At 42.5% G+C, this 20,422-nt stretch overlaps 2 protein-coding genes across 2 annotated transcripts in view; both read left to right on the forward strand.

The window, feature by feature from the left end:
- LOC125721465 (NACHT, LRR and PYD domains-containing protein 12-like) overlaps positions 1–20,422 on the forward strand; it is a 338,153-nt gene that overhangs the window by 167,405 nt on the left and 150,326 nt on the right. The gene's annotated exons all lie outside the window — the stretch shown is intronic.
- Positions 6,308–7,196, forward strand: LOC125721501 (G-protein coupled receptor family C group 5 member B-like). The gene is made up of 2 exons (XM_048997454.1): positions 6,308–6,847; positions 7,147–7,196. Exon 1 carries the CDS (start codon positions 6,358–6,360, stop codon positions 6,802–6,804), a length of 447 nt encoding a protein of 148 aa, XP_048853411.1. The 5' UTR covers positions 6,308–6,357; the 3' UTR covers positions 6,805–6,847; positions 7,147–7,196.

The following is a 20,422-nucleotide window of genomic DNA, read 5'->3' on the forward strand; positions in this document are numbered from 1 at the left end:
ATAGAGAGGAGTGCAGGTGGACATAGAATGAGCAGAATGAATGGTAGCAGTATTTCTGATGTGATAACCACTTATTCTGCTGATTCTACTTCCACCTGCACTGTCTGTGTTCTAACAGCTCTGTCCACTTTAGTTTCTATTTCCAGGACTGTGTGATACTTACACTGAATCTCTTTTGTTCAGGTGTTGCCGCTGACTTCCCTGCTTATTTTTTAGGAAGTCTTCTGCTTCCACTCCAGACTGATTGAGGGAAAGATCATGAAACTAAATATGATATATTCAGTAAGCATGAACTGACAGCAGTATGTCTGTGAAACCACAAAAAACACAGAGCTTGCTATCAAACAGACAGTTTACTTGCCTTTAGTTTTAAAATGGAAATTAGGGATTTCCTCAGTCTGAGGTTTTTGGGGAACAAAAGGTAAACATCTTGTTCCCCAATGTCCACAAAATCATCCCCTGTCACACCTTGTTCTTCATGGTAAAACACAGAGAAAATAGATTAATCCACATGACTGTAACTATAAAACCCAAAATATTATGACCACACAGAGGTTGAAAAAATAACAATGATTATGAATAAATTAATAATAAAACACCATAATATAATTAAGGCACGCAGAGTGAGCACATAGCAGGCATAGCAACAGTAAGTAAGGCGGACAAAGGGGCAACTGAGAAGACTGCATCAGCAAATTTAGCATATTTACCATAAACACAACACTGATAGACTGTTATCAATTTAGCATTACCATATACAGTACAGTACTGTGCAAAAGTCTTAGGCAGTCCAAAGAAATGTTTAAAGCTGTTTATCTGGGTAGCAAGTGTACTTTGGCTTAGAACAAAAATACAATTTAACATTAGAATGTGTGCAAATTAAGAGTAACACAATAAAAACTAGTAATAATTTCTTCTGTTTTCTAAAAAGTTACTGATATCTAGTTGGATGGCTAGATGAACACCGCTTCAGTTCCCAAACTTCTCCTCAGGGGCAGCTCAGTCGTTCCATGATTTTGTTAAATTTCCCCAACAGCTCAATTAAATAATTAGATATATTGGTTTAAAAAGTCAGTGAGAGATTGACTAACTGTATGAGGTCTGCTAGTGGTCAAGTCAAAAAATACATGGCTGCACTGGACGGTCGCTGCAAATACTAGGATGATTTTAGCAGAGGTTCTGAAATGGTGAAGCTGACACACTTTGACAGGCATCATATCATAGTTTTATACCAACACGAGGATAATCTAAACATCATTTTCTTTGCCTGCCTAAGACTTTTGCACAGTACTGTATATATATATTTAGGTCCTCAATCATGGCCTTACAATGGCTGAGGCTGGTCGGCCGAATGATGGGAGAACAACCATGTCCACAACCATCAAACATTTCATAGAGCCAACAGGTATGTAATCCAACAATGTGCCCTGTACTGTAATATTGTCCTCTTACTGCAATGCTTCATATTACAGTATCCATTTGCATTTAATATTATACAGTGAGTTTTACTTTATACAGTTACACACTGGATGTATACTGTAGCACACATGTCGCGTCACTCACGGTCACACACACAGATTAACCTCCCCTCAAACCACAGGCAATATGCCAGGACAAGCAGTGTAGTACAATCTTTTATTAAACACGCAAGAGCAAACCCAGTACTTAACGCACGGGGGGGGGGGGAAACAGAATATCTAACACCACGAAGGAGGGGGGGGGGGGGACATGCCCTACATACACACCTTTCCCACTGAATACACCCCCATAGAATTAGCATTTCAATCTCCCAAATTCCTGTGAAAATGTTACTGCGATTGAGCATGTACATGAGCGACTGACTACAGACCAATACAATCCAAATCCAAAACACACATGGTAAATGTGCTTTTATGAGATGTGCTTTTATGGATACTTTTATGAGAACTGAAAGCGCTTTACAGTTCATGCCTCACATTCACCCATCCACACACCGGGGGCGGAGGCTGCCATGCAAGGCGCCAACCTGCACGCCGGGAGCAATTTGGGGTTCAGTGTCTTGCTCAAGGACAATTTGATGGGGTCAGGAGAAACCAGGACTCGAACCTGCAACTCTCCGGTTGCTAAACGATAGCACTACCTCCTGCGCCACCATCTTCCCCAAATGTAAGGAGAAGGAGGTTCCTCGGAGCTCCGAGATGTGTTTGGCTATAATAAATCTCAAATATAGCTATATGACATAGTTTTTCATAACACCAGCATTTATTTTTTAGGTTTGTTGAACTCCGTCAAAACAGTTGAATTAGAACGAGCCCATTATGTAACTGGAACCCCTCCCACATGTAAACACAGTGACGCGCTACAGCGTTGGTTTGTTGTCTGAGGCTATGATACTGACCACAAACACATTCTCAGATTTCATTGTACCAATCACAGCATATGCAGGCAGAAAAATGTTAGCAAAAAACATTCAGCATTAGATTCTAAAACCGTCTGTAATGTCTGTGTTTATCCAGTGGACCATAAACTAAAATATGCTTTTCTATTTCAGATTCTTTCAGATGTTTTAAAATAATAAATAAAAAAATCATAATAATTAAACCATGCATTACTGACTATCAGACAACTTCAACAAGTTACCAAATGGATGCAAAATCAAAGATATTCCTTTGCGCCTGGCACTAACCATGTACTCCTTCACAGTACTAAGCCATAGAAAGGTCCCCAATGAAACCCCTGCATTCCTGCATCGTAGATACTCTAATCTCAGCATTTATAAGATTCTATTTGTTTCTACTGTGCAAAATTATTTGTAACACAAATGTCTAAACTGGCATGAGAGACAGATTCAGCTCTTGTGAAGACTGGCATGTGAAACTGGAACAGGCACTGGATAAATTCAGTGCACATAAAGACAGGCAGTGCCACAGATTAGCACTGATGACATGGATTCAGAAGATCAATCCTGTTAATACTCAACCTTCAGATGAGCTGGAAAGAGCAGCAGCAAGTGAGGAAAAATCTTCTGAAGTTAAGTACTTGGCACGGCAAGGCCTGGCTTTTCGAGGTGTTGGTAAGGAGAGTGGGAATTTCAAGCAGCTTCTAATGCAAACAGCAGAGGGCCATGCAGAGCTGACCATGTGGCTGAAAGGCCACTTTGATTTCACCAGTGCTGTTTAACTGTAACGCCTGTTCCTGGGTTGCCCTCAGTCCTTGTTATTAGTTATGATTCTCACTGTCCTGCATTGTGTCTTGTTAGCTGTGAATTTAAGTGCCTGTTCTGCTTCTGTTCTTTGATGCTTCATTATAGCTGTATGTTGTATGTATGTATATAGTTCTCTAGTTGTGTTTATTCCACCATTTAGTTCATTCCTGGTCATTTGCTGTTTATTTTGGATCCATCCTGATCCTTTTGGTTTTGATGTGTGTGTTGTAAAAAACCCTATTTTCCACCCATGTCATGCACTGCCGCAACCAGAAAAGGGCAGAAGATATGGCACAAAAACGGAAGAAGCCTAACTTTAAAAAGAACAAAAAACATCAAGACTCATCCAGCATGGGGTGGTGGGTTAACAAATAACACAAACAATCAAAGAATAAGCAAACAAATGAGAGAAAAGATGCAGAGATGACTGAGAAGCAGGGGATGACTGGAGAAAAGACGACAGGACCAGAAGACAGGAGGGATACTGGGAGAGCGGAGAAGACAGTATAACTGAAGAATGGGAGAAGAGGAGAGACCACAGAGGAAGGAGAACATAGATGACTGGAGGGGAGGGAATATAGGAGCAACAGAGAGAAGGAGGAAGGACTGCGGAGGAGAAGACAGGATAAGAGGGCAAAATGTGAGCAGAGAAGGACAAACACCCCCACTGCCCAGCAAAGTGCACTTGTAAGTAAACCACAATTTTAGCCTTGGGCTCAATATCTGGACTTGTCTCTGTGTAGCAATGCATAGAATCCTTGACACTGGTTATGACTGTACTGTATTAGTCCTAAACCTGCCATTATAGTGTAAGGAGAAAAGATTTTTTTTTTAATAATTTTTTTTTTAGATGTAGAGCGATGTAGCCCCCGGAGAAGTCCCCCCCCCCCCCCCCCCCCAAAGCCCTGTTTGTTCCCTTCTAGCTACCAGATGAAACTCACAATGCACCCCAACGCCACCTAACTTCTCTTCCACATGATGCACCTTATTTACCCTTTGAATCCTGTCCATTATTGAGCGTTTTTCAATCCATTTGATTATAAGCTTATTACACTGTATGTACATTAGTCAGCCACATATGCTGTACGGCTTTGTTTTCCGGACAGTCTGGGCTACTCAGATGTGTCATAATTCAATTTGTAAATGCTGACAGTCTTGATGTCATCCTTCTTATCAGGAAAAACTACTTGTGCATATAGATATTTCTCAATTTTTAGTTTCATCTAATATAAAAATTGGCAGGCAGTACAAATAGAATCTTATTATCCTTCCCAGAGCAGCCCTCATCCCTGAACCTCCCGTCCAGCCTTCCCTGCCAGCCCCAGGATCTCTCGTCTCCCCTTCCCTTCGTCTCCGTGTCCTGTGCCTGCCTGTTGGACTGGATCTCCCCGGCTACCGAATCTACCTTCTGTCCCCGACCATTCTTCTTGCCTGGCCCATTGAAAGCCTGTTACCTGCTCGATCTAATAAAGATCGCTCTGTTCCGCATTCCTGGGTCCGCGTTTCCCTGCCGAGGGTGTCCTAACAATTATGTCTCCAGTAATAATTTTCTGCTAATAGCATTAATTCTCTTATTTCGGTATCGGTGTACTGCATGTACATGTTATCACCATCAAAGAAAAAAACGCGTTATGACTTATCAGTCATTATTATTGTTTTTGTCGTTTATTTAATCGTGTAGCAATACTGCCACTTGTCATATTATTAATTGCGTATTTATATAATATTAACCAATGACCAATCTCTGTATCTTACTAGCATCTTTTGCGCATTTGTCTTTGTATCAGCCGTAGCGGTCTGCAGGGGGAATCGCAGAAGCTGGAGTTTCTTAGAGCGCTGCATGGGTTTGGACAAACCATAGGTATTGGTAATATTACTGGACAAAAATATATCGTTATTGGTGTCCACCAAAGTTTCCAGCACTAGCTACAAGAAATGGGATTGAATGCATTTGCTCGTTTTTATTTGTATTTATTTTTTAAAAAGTTTCTTACATTATATCCGTGCTTTTTAAAGGTTATATCTCAATTTTTCAAAAGTAAACACAAAAAGGATTACACTTAATGCCCCCTCCCTGCCCCCACCCTATTTATAACGTTAGCGTTCCATTACGTAAAAATGCAGTACTACGTCATGATGCACGGCTTATAAATAATCTGTTTGATAAGGGAGAATCAAACACAAACGATTCGTGAGTGCATCGTACGTGTTGTAAGAGCAAGTGAAGCTGAAAGACATTGACAGTTAAGGTAAGGCCTCCCCTTCAAAATGTATACTTCACTTAGATCAAAGGTCTTAAAGTAAAAAAAACGCTGGGAGATGCTAAACTCCTGACCGCAAAACATGCAGACTGGCGGGTGTCAATTGCGCTGGAATGACATTACAAGGTTTTAATTTTTCTCTGATATCGGCCGGCCAGATACAGTAATTTCTTTGAGACCCCTGAATTTAAATAATAATTAATTTTTACAATGATGGTGACCTATATAATGTGCCGATTTACTTGTGAAGTTGTTCAGCTGGTTGGCATGGCATTGATTACTGCTTTTTAAGAAAGTGCATGTAGTCTCACACTGTAGAAGTCCATTGCTCAGTTGTCAGCATGCTCAGCGTGTCGCCTGTGATGTGTCCTGCACAGCAGCAGGCTACATTGCGTTTAATGGACTAATACTTCTTCAACCCATTAAATGATTCCTTTCTCTCTCCCTGCCAGTGATGGCTCCCTCTATCAATCTCTTCACCTTCCTCGTCCTGTCCCTGGTGGGGGGCAGCTCTTCATGGGACTTAGCTTCTCCTTGCGGATCCGGCTCCATCCTGACAAGGCCCTACACGGCCTTGTGTGAGCTGGATGCGGTGTGGGGCTTGGTGGTGGTGGTGGCGGCAGCGGCGGCGGCCCTCGCCTCGCTGATCCTGCTCCTGGTGGTCGCCTGCGGAAGATCACAGAGGCTGAGGAGCGCAGCGGGGTGGCGCCGCTACTCCTGCTGCTCGCTGCCATATTTGGGCTCTGTGGCCTCAGCCTGGGATACATCGCTGAGCAGCAAGACAGCCTCTGCTTCGCCCGGCGTGTCCTGAGGGGGGTGTTGCTTGCTGTCTGCAACACCTGCCTAGTGTTCCAGGGTCTGCGACTGCGCCGGTTGGGACAAGGTGCTCATAGCCCCAGCACAGGTCAACTGATGGGGCTGGCGGTGGCCTTGGCCGTGTTGGATCCGGAGTGGATCCTTCTAGCCACGATGTTCACGTGCCAGCCAGCCTGTGAATACCAGCCGCTGGACTTTGCGCTGGCCACCACGTATGTGCTGGTCCTGCTCCTGGCAGCACTGGTGGGGGCGGCCTGCAGTCTGTGGAGGCAGCAGCCTCGGTGGAGGTGCAGGACCACGTGGCTGCTCATCACCTGCCTGGCCTCAGTCCTGCTGTGGGTGGCCTGGATCACCTTCTGCCTGTATGGCAACGCGGCGCTTGGCCTGTCCCCAACATGGGACAACCGGGTACAGGCAGTGGTGCTGCTGGCACAGGCATGGCTGCTCATACTGCTGCACGCTGCTCCTGAGCTCCACGCCACCTTACGGCCCCCGTCCCGCATGAGAGAGGCCAGTTTAGAGGAGGGCCTTTCTCACGTGTAGTTTGGAGCAAACCGGGACTTCGTGTTCAGTGACAACAACTCAGGTATGGTACTTTGTTTTCGCTTCTTTGACCTACTCTGTGACTCTGTGTGTACTTGAGAGAGAGCATAGCCCTCGCTCTTTCCTCACATGGAGCCCCTACTGGAAGTCTGTGGAACAGCAGCATATAAACAAGGTCTATGGACCTTTCCCTGTAACTCAGATCTCACTTGAGCAGAGCTTAGGTACCATGGCTGCATGTGCCCCCCCCCCCCCCCCAACAATCCCAAAAAAAAATGTGAAGTATGACTACTGCACTGCTGAAGGATGTTTACATGATCAATGTCTGTCTCTCTCCTGCAGGTGTCCTCCCCAGCCCCCAGGAAACACTACATTTTAAATAAATTATATATATATATATATATATATATATATATCATCTCTGGAAGTGGTGTGTTTTTTTACGGTTAAGAAGTTGAGAAACATTCAATGGTCATCATCATACCATATATCAGTAGCCCAGCCACTGGTCAGTTCCTTCACTCTACTGTTACAGACTTTCATAAAAACATTTTTTTAATGTGGGTGTTTTACCTGTGTGATGTGCTTGCCTTTTGTACTTTATGAAGGACATAAAATAGAATTTAATGTTTACATTATATTACTCATACAACAGGCGGCAGGTCCTGCAGTGGTTAGCACTGTTGCCTCACACCTCTGGGACCCGGGTTCGAATCTCCGCCTGTGTCACATGTGTGTGGAGTTTGCATGTTCTCCCCATGTCGTCGTGGGGTTTCCTCCAGGTACTCCGGTTTCCCCCCACAGCCCAAAAACATGCTGAGGCTAATTGGAGTTGCTAAATTGCCCGTAGGTGTGCATGTGTAAGAGTGAATGGTGTGTGAGTGTGCCCTGCGATAGGCTGGCCCCCCATCCTGGGTTGTTCCCTGCTTCGTGCCCATTGCTTCCGGGATAGGCTCCAGACGCCCGTGACCCAGTAGGATAAGCGGTTTGGAAAATGGATGGATGGATGGATGATGATGATGACGATGATGATGACGATGATGATGACGATGATGATGCGTAACTTTCCTATGAGCCCCCCCCCCCCCTCCACTTGTAACTGCCCTCAATCACGAACACAAGTTGATCTCTGATCACGGGCATTTATTCGCATATCCATCCGGTCAGGCATGCCATGAGAACTAGATAAAAAAAGCACATAAATCATAAAATTAATCGGCAAAAACACAGGCATCCTCCTAAAAATAACCAAAGACAAACAAGAATACAGCTCGCTCACGCCATTAACTTGCAAATTGGACATAAAATCTCATACCTCATTGGCCGTGATAATTCAAGAGGAGTTAAAGAAAGAAAACTTATGACTGCAGCTTATACAATAACTCCAATCTCCATGAATATTGACACTTATAAATTAAAACACTTTCTCTGCCGCATAACACGTCCCGCGTTTACCTGAGCGAAACGAAAATGTCACCAGCAAAACTGACCAGACCGCAACTCAAACGCCAGATTAGTTCCTCTATAGAAATACTAGAAAGCTCCTTACAAACGTATGCCTTTAATTATAATCATGTTAATTACTAAATTCTTCATTTAAATCAAATAATGCTACGGATTCAGTTATGTTTATATCATTCTTATATTTAAATTAATTAAATAAATTTAAAGCAGCATAACTGATCCTAACGGCAATTACACTCCTCCGTCTATTAGTTTTTAAGTTAGGGCACTGTCTTATTATTTAATTTAGGTTTACATTCATTCGGTTTACATGTGCAGCATTTAACAGACGCTTCTATACAAAATGACTTCAATTTCTTAACTACTATATAACGTGGTAACATCATCAAAATCACACTTTAGCTAGTTGATTTTTTAAAGACTGAACTGCACTTTAAAGTGTGACCAAGTGCTACTCTGTACTTCTGTACTACTGGTAGAATCTGGAGGCCGTTAGCTGGGAAAGATGAAAAGAATTAAGGTATGAACATTATGTAGTGAAGGCTTTGCAAATAAATCTGCCGATCAGCTGGCTGTCATGACTTTCACAGTCACAAATAATCCATGTTGTTGCACATTTAAAGCTATGCATAAGATTACATTTGCCATGGCTGAGACTGAATCACTTTCAATCACTACATGATGGTTATTAGGCATTTAATTACTAGCGGCTGTCAGTGATTGTTAATTGCTGTATAGTAACTTGGGAGAATGACACTGTGGATGCTGGAGCAACCGATTCTGTGTGCACACTCACCCCTTTAATACGATGACAGTGTAGTTCTGCTTTAGCGGGATGATTACTGTGCATCTGGTGACAAAGATTTACGATGGATAATTTAAAACCCAAGTACTGGAATACTTTGCCAAACAGAACATCCTGATGAGCAAATTAATTTCATTATGAAACTTTAAAATAAAAGTTATTTTTGGTGATGGTAACTTTCAATTCCCCAGGATTCCCCAGTTCCAGTCCTGCAGGCCTAGTCTGCACCCAGATTTTAATACTCAAACACCTTATTCAGCTCACCAGCCAATTGCCAGGTTTAGTAGGTGTATTTGACAGGTCCTTGCAAACTGGTTCTCCAGGACTGGAATTGGGGAACCCTGATATATAGCATTATATACTGTATATAAAAATTTTTTATCATAATTGTGGGGTGTATTTTTCTAAATCAGATTTTCAGGAACTGGACTGATGTTTTTGTTTGTGTCATTTTTTTTTTTAAATATATGTATCATACTACTGTGTTTATTTCTCCCACAGTAAAATAAAGGACATTCTTTTTTGTCAAGAAGAGCAAATAAAGCTGAACAATGCATCATTGAAGTAATATAGTTTGTCCGTTTTATCAGTACAGATGCAACTTAATTGTGAAGTTGGACTTTACTTAGGAATACCATTTCTATGCTGTTATACTCGTATGGGTCATTTGTCTTTGTTGTGTAGCTGTTAATTGTCTCCAAATATCATAAACTCTACTTCAGAGAAAATGAAGCTCTGATAACAGTGTGTGAATTGCATGTTTGTGGTGTTCTGCTTTCCATGTACAGTTGAAGTGCTTTTCATACATTTGTTATTAATTCATTTTGGGTAACTTGGGAAATTCATGTTTAAAATCAGTTTTTTAAACAAGCCTGGCTCTGAGCACATAACATTTTGCATTTATACATTTATAGTGTCACTTGTTTGCATTTTTTTCCCCTTATATAACATGTGGTAACATCATCAAAATCGCACTTTAGCTAGTTGATTTTTTAAAGACTGAACTGCACTTTAAAGTGTGACCAAGTGCTACTCTGTACTTCTGTACTACTGGTAGAATCTGGAGGCCATTAGCTGGGAAAGATGAAAAGAATTGAGGTATGAACATTATGTAGTGAAGGCTTTGCAAATAAATTTGCCGATCAGCTGGCTGTCATGACTTTCACAGTCACAAATAATCCATGTTGTTGCACATTTAAAAACGATGTCTATGAATAGATATGAAGGTGATCAAAAGGCTACAAAAAACACTGACAAATCCTGACAATCCCCAGTCATAGCAACTACTTTTGAAAGGCCAATACATCAAAATGTATTAGAAAAAATATTGTAGGTCAATGAAACGTGTCCCACCCCAGTGGTTAAATGACACAGAATTTGATGCACTCCCCAAAGGTGTGGCCCCAAGTAAAAATACCAAGTTTGGCCTCAAACGACCAAAGAATTGCTGAGATATGTTAATACACAGTGATTGGCGGCATCACCATCAAAATCATTTGAATGTGATGGACAAATCGCTTTGCAAGTCAAAAGTTCCTCAGGTTTCACTTATGAGGCTGGGTACTAAGACTATCCATCCATTCATTTTCTTAACCGCTTATCCCACTGGGTCACGGGGGGTCCGGGGCCTATCCTGGAAGCAATGGGCACGAGGCAGGGAACAACCCAGGATGGGGGGCCAGCCCATAGCAGGGCACACTCACACACCATTCACGCTCACACGCACACCTATGGGCAATTTAGCAAGTCCAATTAGGCTCAGCATGTATTTGGACTGTGGGAGGAAACTGGAGTACCTGGAGGAAACCCCACGACGACATGGGGAGAACATGCAAACTCCACACACACGTAACCCAGGTGGAGACTCGAACCCGGGTCCCAGAGGTGTGAGGCAACATTGTTGACCACTGCACCACCATGCCGCCCCCCTAGGTCAATCCATTCAACAGTTATTAGCCACAAAGCATGTTTACTTATTGCAACACCACCTAGTGGTGGAATGACACTATTTTTGTTCTTATTCCTCAGAATTGGGCCCCAAGTCCAGTCACCAAATCAATTTTAACCAAAGTTTTGTTGAGATATGGCCACACATCCTGTTCAGTGGCTTTGTCATCAAATTCATTGGATGATAGTGGCCATAGCATCTGACTTTTAGTAACTTTTGGTCACAATCCCTTCTAGATGATGCACCCCAAATTTGATGATGATTTGATCAACAGCCTAGGTTTCCAAAAAACTTTTTTTTCAGGAAAATTCAAAATGACAATATGACAGACTTAATTAATGAGTGCAATCGAAGTTAGACAAGCCATGGCAGAAACATATCTTGAAATTTGACCTGATGGTGTTGCTACAGGAATGAATGGATTAAACCCAAATTTGGGGAGCCAGTATTTTGGATGGGCCTCTGACAGGGTGCCAAATTACAAAGTAGAAGATTGGACAAAATTTTTGGCCTGTGCAAAATAAGTAGGTTTTCTGAAAAATTCAGAATGACAGAAAATACAATAAGGAAATTAACGGCAATGGATGAATTTGAATGGGGATGAGCAAAGGATTCAGAGGAATGAAAGATCACAAATCTAGGCCAAGGGGTGTTAACATACTTCATATATCAAGTATAATACCCGTAAGAAATGAGTTTATTATAAGAATGTCCGCTAAAGTCAGCTAAAACTGCTTAATTTCATTCTTTTTAGCTTTGCTCTGACTTTAGCTGAGTATTTTGTTCACCCTGGTGCTTGTTGGTAATACCCCAGTGAGTACAGTGCACGCACCCTCCCCCAAACAGATTCTTCCCAAAAAAACTTCCTTCACGAGGGAAAGATTTGGGATCCATTTAGCCTTTATTTATTTCTAATAGAGTATAAACGACTCACATATTTTAATTAATTACTTACATTCAGTGCTGTGTGTGGTTGTGCATTGACTTTAATAGGAAGGAGTGTCTGCAGGTTTTCTGCCACACACAGGTACCAGCCCGTGTCCTTCCTCTCCAGTCGCCTCATTGTGACGCTGAGCACTTTATAAACTCTTTCATCACTGAGCTCCACAGGCCTCCCATCCAAACTCCCAGAATTCTCTACACAGGAGCCCCTGCCCATCCTACACCACATCATGTCAATGTAAATGTCAGTATAGTGACACTGAATACTGACAGTGTCTCCTTTCATAGGCGTCACCTCCTGTTTGTCCACAAGCTGCCCTGGAGATCCTGAAGACACAAATCAGAAACAAAGGAAGCACTAACGTTTGCATAACAGTAAGATATTCTCACTATGATTATGAACCAGTAACAAGATGTTTATATCGTCTTTCTGTACATTTTATGCATATCTATAGCTAAGCTATGACATTTGTCATATTACTTATCATACTTAACACGGGGGCAGCATGGTGGCGCGTTGGTTTGCCCTGCTGCCTTACAGCAAGAAGGTCCTGTGTTCAATCCCAAGTCCTTTCTGCGTGGAGTTTGCACGCTCTCCCTCTGTTTGTCTGAGTTTTCACCAGGCGCTGTAGTTTCCTCCCACGGTCCAAAAGCATTCAAGAGGGGTTGAATGGTGAGTCTAAATTGGTCCTGTAGTTGTGTGTGCACCCTGTGGTGTGTTGGTGATTCCCCAGGGTTGGTTCCCACTTGTGCCCAGTGTTCTTGGGATAGGTTCCAGTCCCCAGGCAACCCCAGTTGGAATTAAGTGGCTTCAGAAAATGGATGGATGGATACTTAACCCCTGTAGAAGCCCATGTAAACTGATATGGTTACTTTTTCCACGCTACATTTATCATATTGGGAAAAATTTAAATGCATAGCAGCAGCCCTTCTACCTCCGACGAGCTAAAAGGTGTGGCACAAGTCCCCTTATCCTCAGGACACTTTATAACTGTGTCATCAAGAGCATCCTAACTGGATGCGTCGCCGGCTGGTATGATAGCCACACCACCTACCCCAGCAAAGCTCTGCAAGTAGCAGCACGGTGTGGGGAATATCATTATGAGATGAGCTTCCTGTCAGGGTCAGCTCCTGTTGTCCCAGTCTTGCATCCATAGCTTCTGGCTTTGACCTTGAATAGGGTAAGTGCTACAGCCAATGGATGGATATTCCATACTTACATGCACTTCACACATTAATGTCAAATGAGAGTATAATTTTCTTTACATGCACTATTAAGTATTAACATAGTCTATATGAGTAATTATGTAACTAATATTAAATAAATTTAAAGAATATATACCATGCAGTGTTGGCCTCCCATCTGCAGGGTAGGCCACACGAATCCCAGCCATAGTCTATGCCTATGTGTATAGACTTTGCATGTCCTGAATATGTCACATTAGACATGGATTGATATCAGGCTTGGTACTTCATGATTAAAGCTAAATCAATAACGTAAAACATTCCCATTTAAATATTCAATTGCTTGGAAAAAGGCCTATTTACCAATTAAACCCATAGCAATAGCACATAAATCCATTAAATACACAGATTAAGATTAATTTGGTCTCAGATGTTAGAAAACCTCATGAATAATACACTGACATTAGGTCTATATATTTGTGTGTTTTTTTCCCATTAGCCTAGCCTACTTTTTGTCTCTGGGAAAAGGATACGAATGAACTCGTATGTCCGCTAAACATGACTTTATACACAAACACGGAATGTAGTGTCCAGTGTTCAAACTCATTGATTTCAGGTCATTTTCACCTGTTGAAATGATTGAAGACAACAAAAAGATCATTTAAAGCATAAATGCATTTATTTTCTAATTAGATGTCAGCAAAACATTAAACATTTGTATGTAGTAATTGCAAGAAAACAAAAAGAAAACAAAATGTACCATTTTAAGTTTCTGGTACTGTGACATAACACTGATATCAGCGCATTTAACAACGTTACACATGACAGGCTAAACTATTCCTTCTAAGCTAGGTATCCTAAACTCAGTACGTCCAAACAAAAGCAAAAACAGAAATACTGTCACAGGTCCAGGGCGGATTGAGAGCGACAGCGTGTCATGGAGCAAGCAGAAACAGAGAGTGGACGACTCACTCAGGGATTCAAAGGAGGAAAGGGAATAAACACTAGAGACACTAATAAAAACAAAAGCAGACCACGAGGGGTCAAAAACAAGACAAGGAACAACAGTAATCAAATAAGAAATCGGTCGGTGGGTCACAAGCTTTTTTTTTTTTTTTTTTTCCCTCCACCACCCCCCCTCTGCGGAGGACCACTTTATTGTGCCCGAGATGTTATTTCAGGTGGAGTCTAGGACCCAACCTGACACGTGTGTATAGACAAACAGGCACACACATATACAAGCATACGTTCCCACCCTCATGCAGACATAAACAAATATTTACACATTCACCCAACATTTAGACACACAGAAATGAACGCTGTACACATACTCTCACTCCCCATATATACTCTATGTGGACCCCTATTTTTCCTCTGGCGAGGAGACCAGAAGATCACCCCGGACCCCGCAGCAGCCGAGAAGCCCACCAGCCCAGACCCCGACCAGACGGCCAGCTCTTCCTCTCAGCCCCCAGCCCCAAATGGCGAACAGGGAACGGGGATGTGAAAAGACCCCATGCCCCCCTTCGCCCGCTCAGATGTGGTGTTGGTGTGTGTTGTTCTAAAGTGCTTTTAAAACAGGTGAAGGGCATGGCACTAACCACCCCCTGCCGACCAACAGCTGGTGTTAGCTCCGCCTCTCCCCAGAGCCCTCAATGTCTATGTGTGATTAAAATTGAGATGTGGGCCCTGGCACCAGAGGTAAGGCTGAATGAACAGACCGCCCTCTGGATGCCATTCTGTGTGCCCATCCCCAACGCCCTAAATGTATGTGTCATGAGAGAGTAAGTAATGAGAGTGTCTACGTTGTAGTGTATGAATGAGGTACAGGTGGTCGCGAGGGGACAGAGGAGGAATACCTACCCTGCATCCCAGCAACGCACCTACACCTCAAAGCCCTACATGTGTGGTGGTGTGATGGAGCGGGAGGAGGGAAGCATTTAGGGATGGGGAGGAAAGGAATGGGTGGGGGCAAAATACCTCCCCCCCCGGAGCCAGCTCCCCCGCTGACCCCCATAGGCACTCCCCGTTCCCCGAAATCCATCCAGGGAGGGGGGCCCAGGCCCATCCAGAACAGGGCCCAAGGCAGCAGCACCACCGGGCCCCACAGAGCCCAAGGCGCCCCACCGGACCCCACTACAAAGGAAAAGCTACCCCCGCCCCAGCATTCAGTCAACTCCCAGACTGCACAAGACAAAAGACATCCAAAGACATTGTACCTCTCTGAAAGGTAGAAACGTTTCACCGCTCGTCCAAGCAGCTTTGCATGTGCATCAACAGAGGTAGAGGCATTAGGCACAACCTGTCTCCAATTTAACCTGCGGCCCTCTCATCATTTGCCAAAACAAAAATTATTCCCAGGAAAAAAACAGACCCAATTCACACCTCCACCAGGTGGACCACCCTTAACGACCCACTCTATTGGAGTAGGAGGGACTGGTTACATCTACCCGCAACTCGCCCCCCCCCCCACTTTGTTTCACTCAACGAGCCCCCTTATACTACTTACCCAGGAGGATAAATATGTGGACACTTACTACCTCCCTCAGTCTGAAGAAGCTGCTTGGATGAGCAGCGAAACGTTTCTAACTTTCAGAGACAAGTCCATTTGCCACGAGTCAACCACCAGAGAGTATGGTCTAAGGTTGCCTGGTCCTTTTGTTCCTCTGTGGTGAAGGGTACCTTAAGGGTACCTTCACCACATTGCCATTTGACACTGACACCTTCACATTGCCTGCTTCTAAATCGCCAACGATCAGTTCTTCCAATAATAATTTGTCCACCTTAGTTTCAACAATATCCAAATTTATAGCATTCAGCTGGAATTCACTGTTTATAACTTCTACTGCCACATCCACAATTTCCAATTCAAATGCTTTTTCAAAAGCCTTTTCTCTAGTCTCCTCCACTTTGACTTCTCCAATTTGTACTTGTACAATTTCAAAATCAAATTTACTTTGATCTAAATATTCGAGATCAAACTGGCAGAGGTCTACCAGCACAGCTCCTATCTCCAGACTGTCTCGATGGTTGTCTACAGGCTTTATGGAGATTGTCCTGTTATTCATCACAAAAGCCTCCAACCCATGTACATCTATCCCCTTATCCCTCCCAAGCTGGCTAGTGGGTGGAGTTACTTGGGAGCACTCCTCTTCATCACCCCAGCAGATGATCTCTTCCCACTTGTCCCAGGCTGCCCAATAAGCATCATCCGTCCAGCTAACTGCCTTGGCAATTCGCCTTCGGGAATGTGACTCGGTGGAACTGTCAGCCTGGTCAGAAGGTGATTCTGCTGGGGAGCACAGCTCTTTCTCATCTCCCCAGTCAATCACCTCTCCCCACTTGTCCCAAGTTGCCCAGTATCTGTCGTCGCTCCAGCAAACAGCTTTCTCAAATCGTCTGATTCTGAATGAGGAAAAACAACATACAGGCAATGCAATGGAGCTGTCAGTCACTCCTGACATGTGGACTACACTTCTGCACTGACCCACACCTTCCCAATCAACAACCGCATTACTGCACAGGCAGAGCTGCTATCTTTGGTCAGCTGGCTGGCGTGAGATTCTCAATTCCAGACAAGTCTGCACATTCATCTCCATATGTGTAACAGTCTTACTACCTTGTAAATAGTCTGGAGGGTTTGCAGACTACCCCAACACTTTTGATGCAGCTAATTTTAGGTTTATAATGGAACAAAACAGATTGACTACAAGAAATCTTGAGTGAGGGTTGGCAACCCTGCATATGACACTAACTAACCTGCACATAAAATTTAAATATAATCCAAACAATATACTGAATTTTACACAAACATATTTCAATATACAGTCATACCTCGGCTCACGAACTTAGTTCCTGACGTGAAAAGTGCGTGACCTCAATCAATTTCTCCCATTTCAAATAATGTAAATGTGTATTATGTTCAATATGTTTAAACTTCAGAAACGCTGAATTTTCCTTCAATTTTTAATATTTTTCTGTGACCAAGAATCCATCCATACATTTTCCAAACCGCTTATCCTACTGGGTTGCCTATCCCGGAAGCAATGGGCACAAGGCAGGGAAAAATCGAGGATGGGGGGGCCAGCCCATTGCAGGACACACTCACACACCATTCACTCACACATGCACTCCTACGGGCAATTTAGGTGGTACCCGGAGGAAAGCCCACGACAACATGGGGAGAACGCGACCAAGAATATAGACTTAAATTAAAATAACCTTACGTGTAACAAATAATGCTGTTGGCACGTCAAACTGTCGGTGCAGCGATAAGAAAATCGGGAGAAGACTAACAATAATAGAGGATTTATAAATGGAAAAATAAGTTCACACAACACGTTATTCACCATGAACTAGGACATATCGCCGTCTTTCCCTTTAGGTCACTCTATACATACATATATACAATTCGAGCACACGCAGTACAACTCAACACCCCCTACCGTACAATCAAATTATGACAGACTGTGCACATATAACTGAGAGCATACATTTACATTTACATGCTAACAAATGCTAAATTAAATAAAACATTAAAACTGAGCATACGCTGGTCGCTCGAAAGACGCCAAAACACGGAAAAGAACCACAAAACATCCCCCCAAAAAACTAAACAATCAACATTAAAAGACTGAGTAACAGTCAAATGCAGTAATTTCGAAAATATGATTTTTTTTTATTATTATTATACTGGACATTTCTTCGCGTTTCAGGTGGTTCTTTGGGGAGCTTTCATTGGACCCTTTTCGGGACGTTTATGGGTTCGCGGCCCGAAACACGGTTCGACAACCGGTACAAAACATTTTGGAACATCTGGTTCGTAACCCGATTTATTCGTGATCAGGACTGTTCGTGGGTCGAGGCACCACTGTACATACAAAGACAGATACTAAATAATAAGATAAGTTATACGATAAAATGGGAGCAGTTCTGCCCCCCTGTTGCACTTACTGGTCCGGACGCGAGCACGTTTTGTCATCAACCTGCAACTTTTTGTGTGAAAGAAACATAAGAAGCAAAGCTGTGTACCACAGTAGGGTAGAATTCATGGTTAATTTCGTGGCTTATTTGGGGCGGTTTTGAGTATGATGACGCACACAGATTTGTCAAGTATACAAAGCAGAGGTTTTTATTTATTCGTGCTGCACGTATAGGAAGATCCACACTTTATCAAATATCTCAGGCAGACTGATGCTGCGCGGGATACCGGTGCGAAAAAGGTATTGCGGTACCGCATTTTTGAAAGCTGTTCGGTATTACATTACATTACATTTCTTTAGTACTTGTACTAATTACACTATTTTCGCTTCCGCTAACTATGGGATCATGACGATAGATAGATAGATAGATAGATAGATAGATAGATAGATAGATAGATAGATAGATAGATAGATAGATAGATAGATAGATAGATAGATAGATAGATAGATAGATAGATAGATAGAAACTTTATTAATCCCTCGGGTAGATTCCTCTGGGAAATTCGGATTCCAAGAGCACAGCACCGACAGAAGTTACAAAAAAAAAAAATAACAACGTGAGCAAATGTTATATATATACATATATAGATGCAAAGAAAAATAAAATACAAAAGGGATAAATAGAAATAGGAATAAGAGAATACAATGGAATTGCACATTCCCAGTATTGAACCAAAAAACCAAAAGTATTGCACATTTCCAGTATTGAACCAAAAACCAAAGGTATTGCACAAGAGTATTGCACAGTGAAGTGAAGAGGCACTACAGCTTAGTTGTCCCCCCCTCCTTTGTCCACCTGTTTCCCCTCCCTCTCCCCTCCAGAGAGGAGTTAAACAGCTTGATGGCGTATGGGACAAAGGAGTTTTTAAGTCTGTTGGTCCTTGTCTTTGGGAGAAACAACCTGTCACTGAACAGACTCCTCTGGTTGTTTATGGCCGTGTGCCATAAACGATGGACTCTATATAGCAAAACTACTGCCGAAACTAAGTTATACACTAAGTTAGATCTGCACCCATCATGCTATATAAAATACTAAAACGTCAGCTAGTTAAGTATGATGTCCATAGCTTCACGTCAGTGATTTATGTCAGGGATATACATTGACGTCATCAAAGTTTGATGTTTGAATAATAAATAGATAGTAAAGCATAATGTGCTGCGTGGGAAGTGTTTTATATGTGATCAGGTCATCAGAGCTGTATTATGGGATGTCACCAAGACAGGTAATGCTAATACTTAAAAGTAAATAGCATAATCATACAATGATAAGAAACAGAATAAGACAAAAACATTTCTTGAAATTTGGCCTGTGGGTGGCGCTAGAGTGATGGATGGATTGAACCCAAATTTGGTATGAATAGTTGGAACTGACCTCTATCGATGTGCCAAATTTAAAAAAAGTTGCCAATCAGCTCTATGGGCTGCCATAGACTCCCATGGCAAAAAGCATAATAATAGTGAAAACTACTAAAAACTATAGGTATCCTAATAATAATAGACTGTCATCTCTAAATTGCCCACAGTGTGTGAGTGAGTGCATTCCCTGCAATGGACTGACATCCCATCCAAAAGTATACCATTGTGTCCTATGCTACCTGGGATAAGCTCCAGGCCCTCGTCTCCAGGATATGCGGTACGAGGATGGATGAATAATAATCATGTTTATTTCAATTTCAATTATTGGCAAATATAAACACGTACCAAGGATAATAGCAATAAATACAGTATGCCAAAATAAATGCTAGAGGAGAATCCTGCAATTCCTGCCCCAGTCCTGGGTCTGGGGAGTTTATTCTCACTGAGATTGCATAGGATTCCTCTGGTTGCTGTTTTTCTCCCGTACACATGAAGTGCTACTTCTTCATTGCTCACATGTGAGCCAGTATGTGAGCCCTGATCCAGGCTAGCATCCCGCCCAAGGCATTTCCTCTGTATGCTGCTTCCTGCAGCCCTGCAGTGGATAAAAGGAAAGGACAATGGTTTGTTGATTTATAGCACATATATTATTATATTTTATCAGAATCAGAATCAGAATCAGAATCAGAATCGTGTTTATTGGCCAAGTATGTGCAAGCACATACAAGGAATTTGATTCCGGTAGATGTTGTCTCTCAAGTAGTGTAAAAAGAAAACAAAAAAACAAAACAGCAGTGTGTTAGGATACAATGAACAATATCCAGAGCAAGTGTAAATACTATAATATACAGTTACAATATGACTGTGAATATGGATTGTTCTACAGTATAAGACAAGTGTTAACAGGTGTATGTAAGTGTTGTTTGTACATATTGT

The sequence above is a fragment of the Brienomyrus brachyistius genome, unplaced genomic scaffold (genome assembly GCF_023856365.1).
Source record: "Brienomyrus brachyistius isolate T26 unplaced genomic scaffold, BBRACH_0.4 scaffold33, whole genome shotgun sequence".
NCBI lineage: Eukaryota > Metazoa > Chordata > Actinopteri > Osteoglossiformes > Mormyridae > Brienomyrus > Brienomyrus brachyistius.

Excerpts from the sequence above, each read along its gene's own strand:
- LOC125721501 (XM_048997454.1), top strand. The coding sequence starts at position 6,358 with ATGGGGCTGGCGGTGGCCTTGGCCGTGTTGGATCCGGAGTGGATCCTT.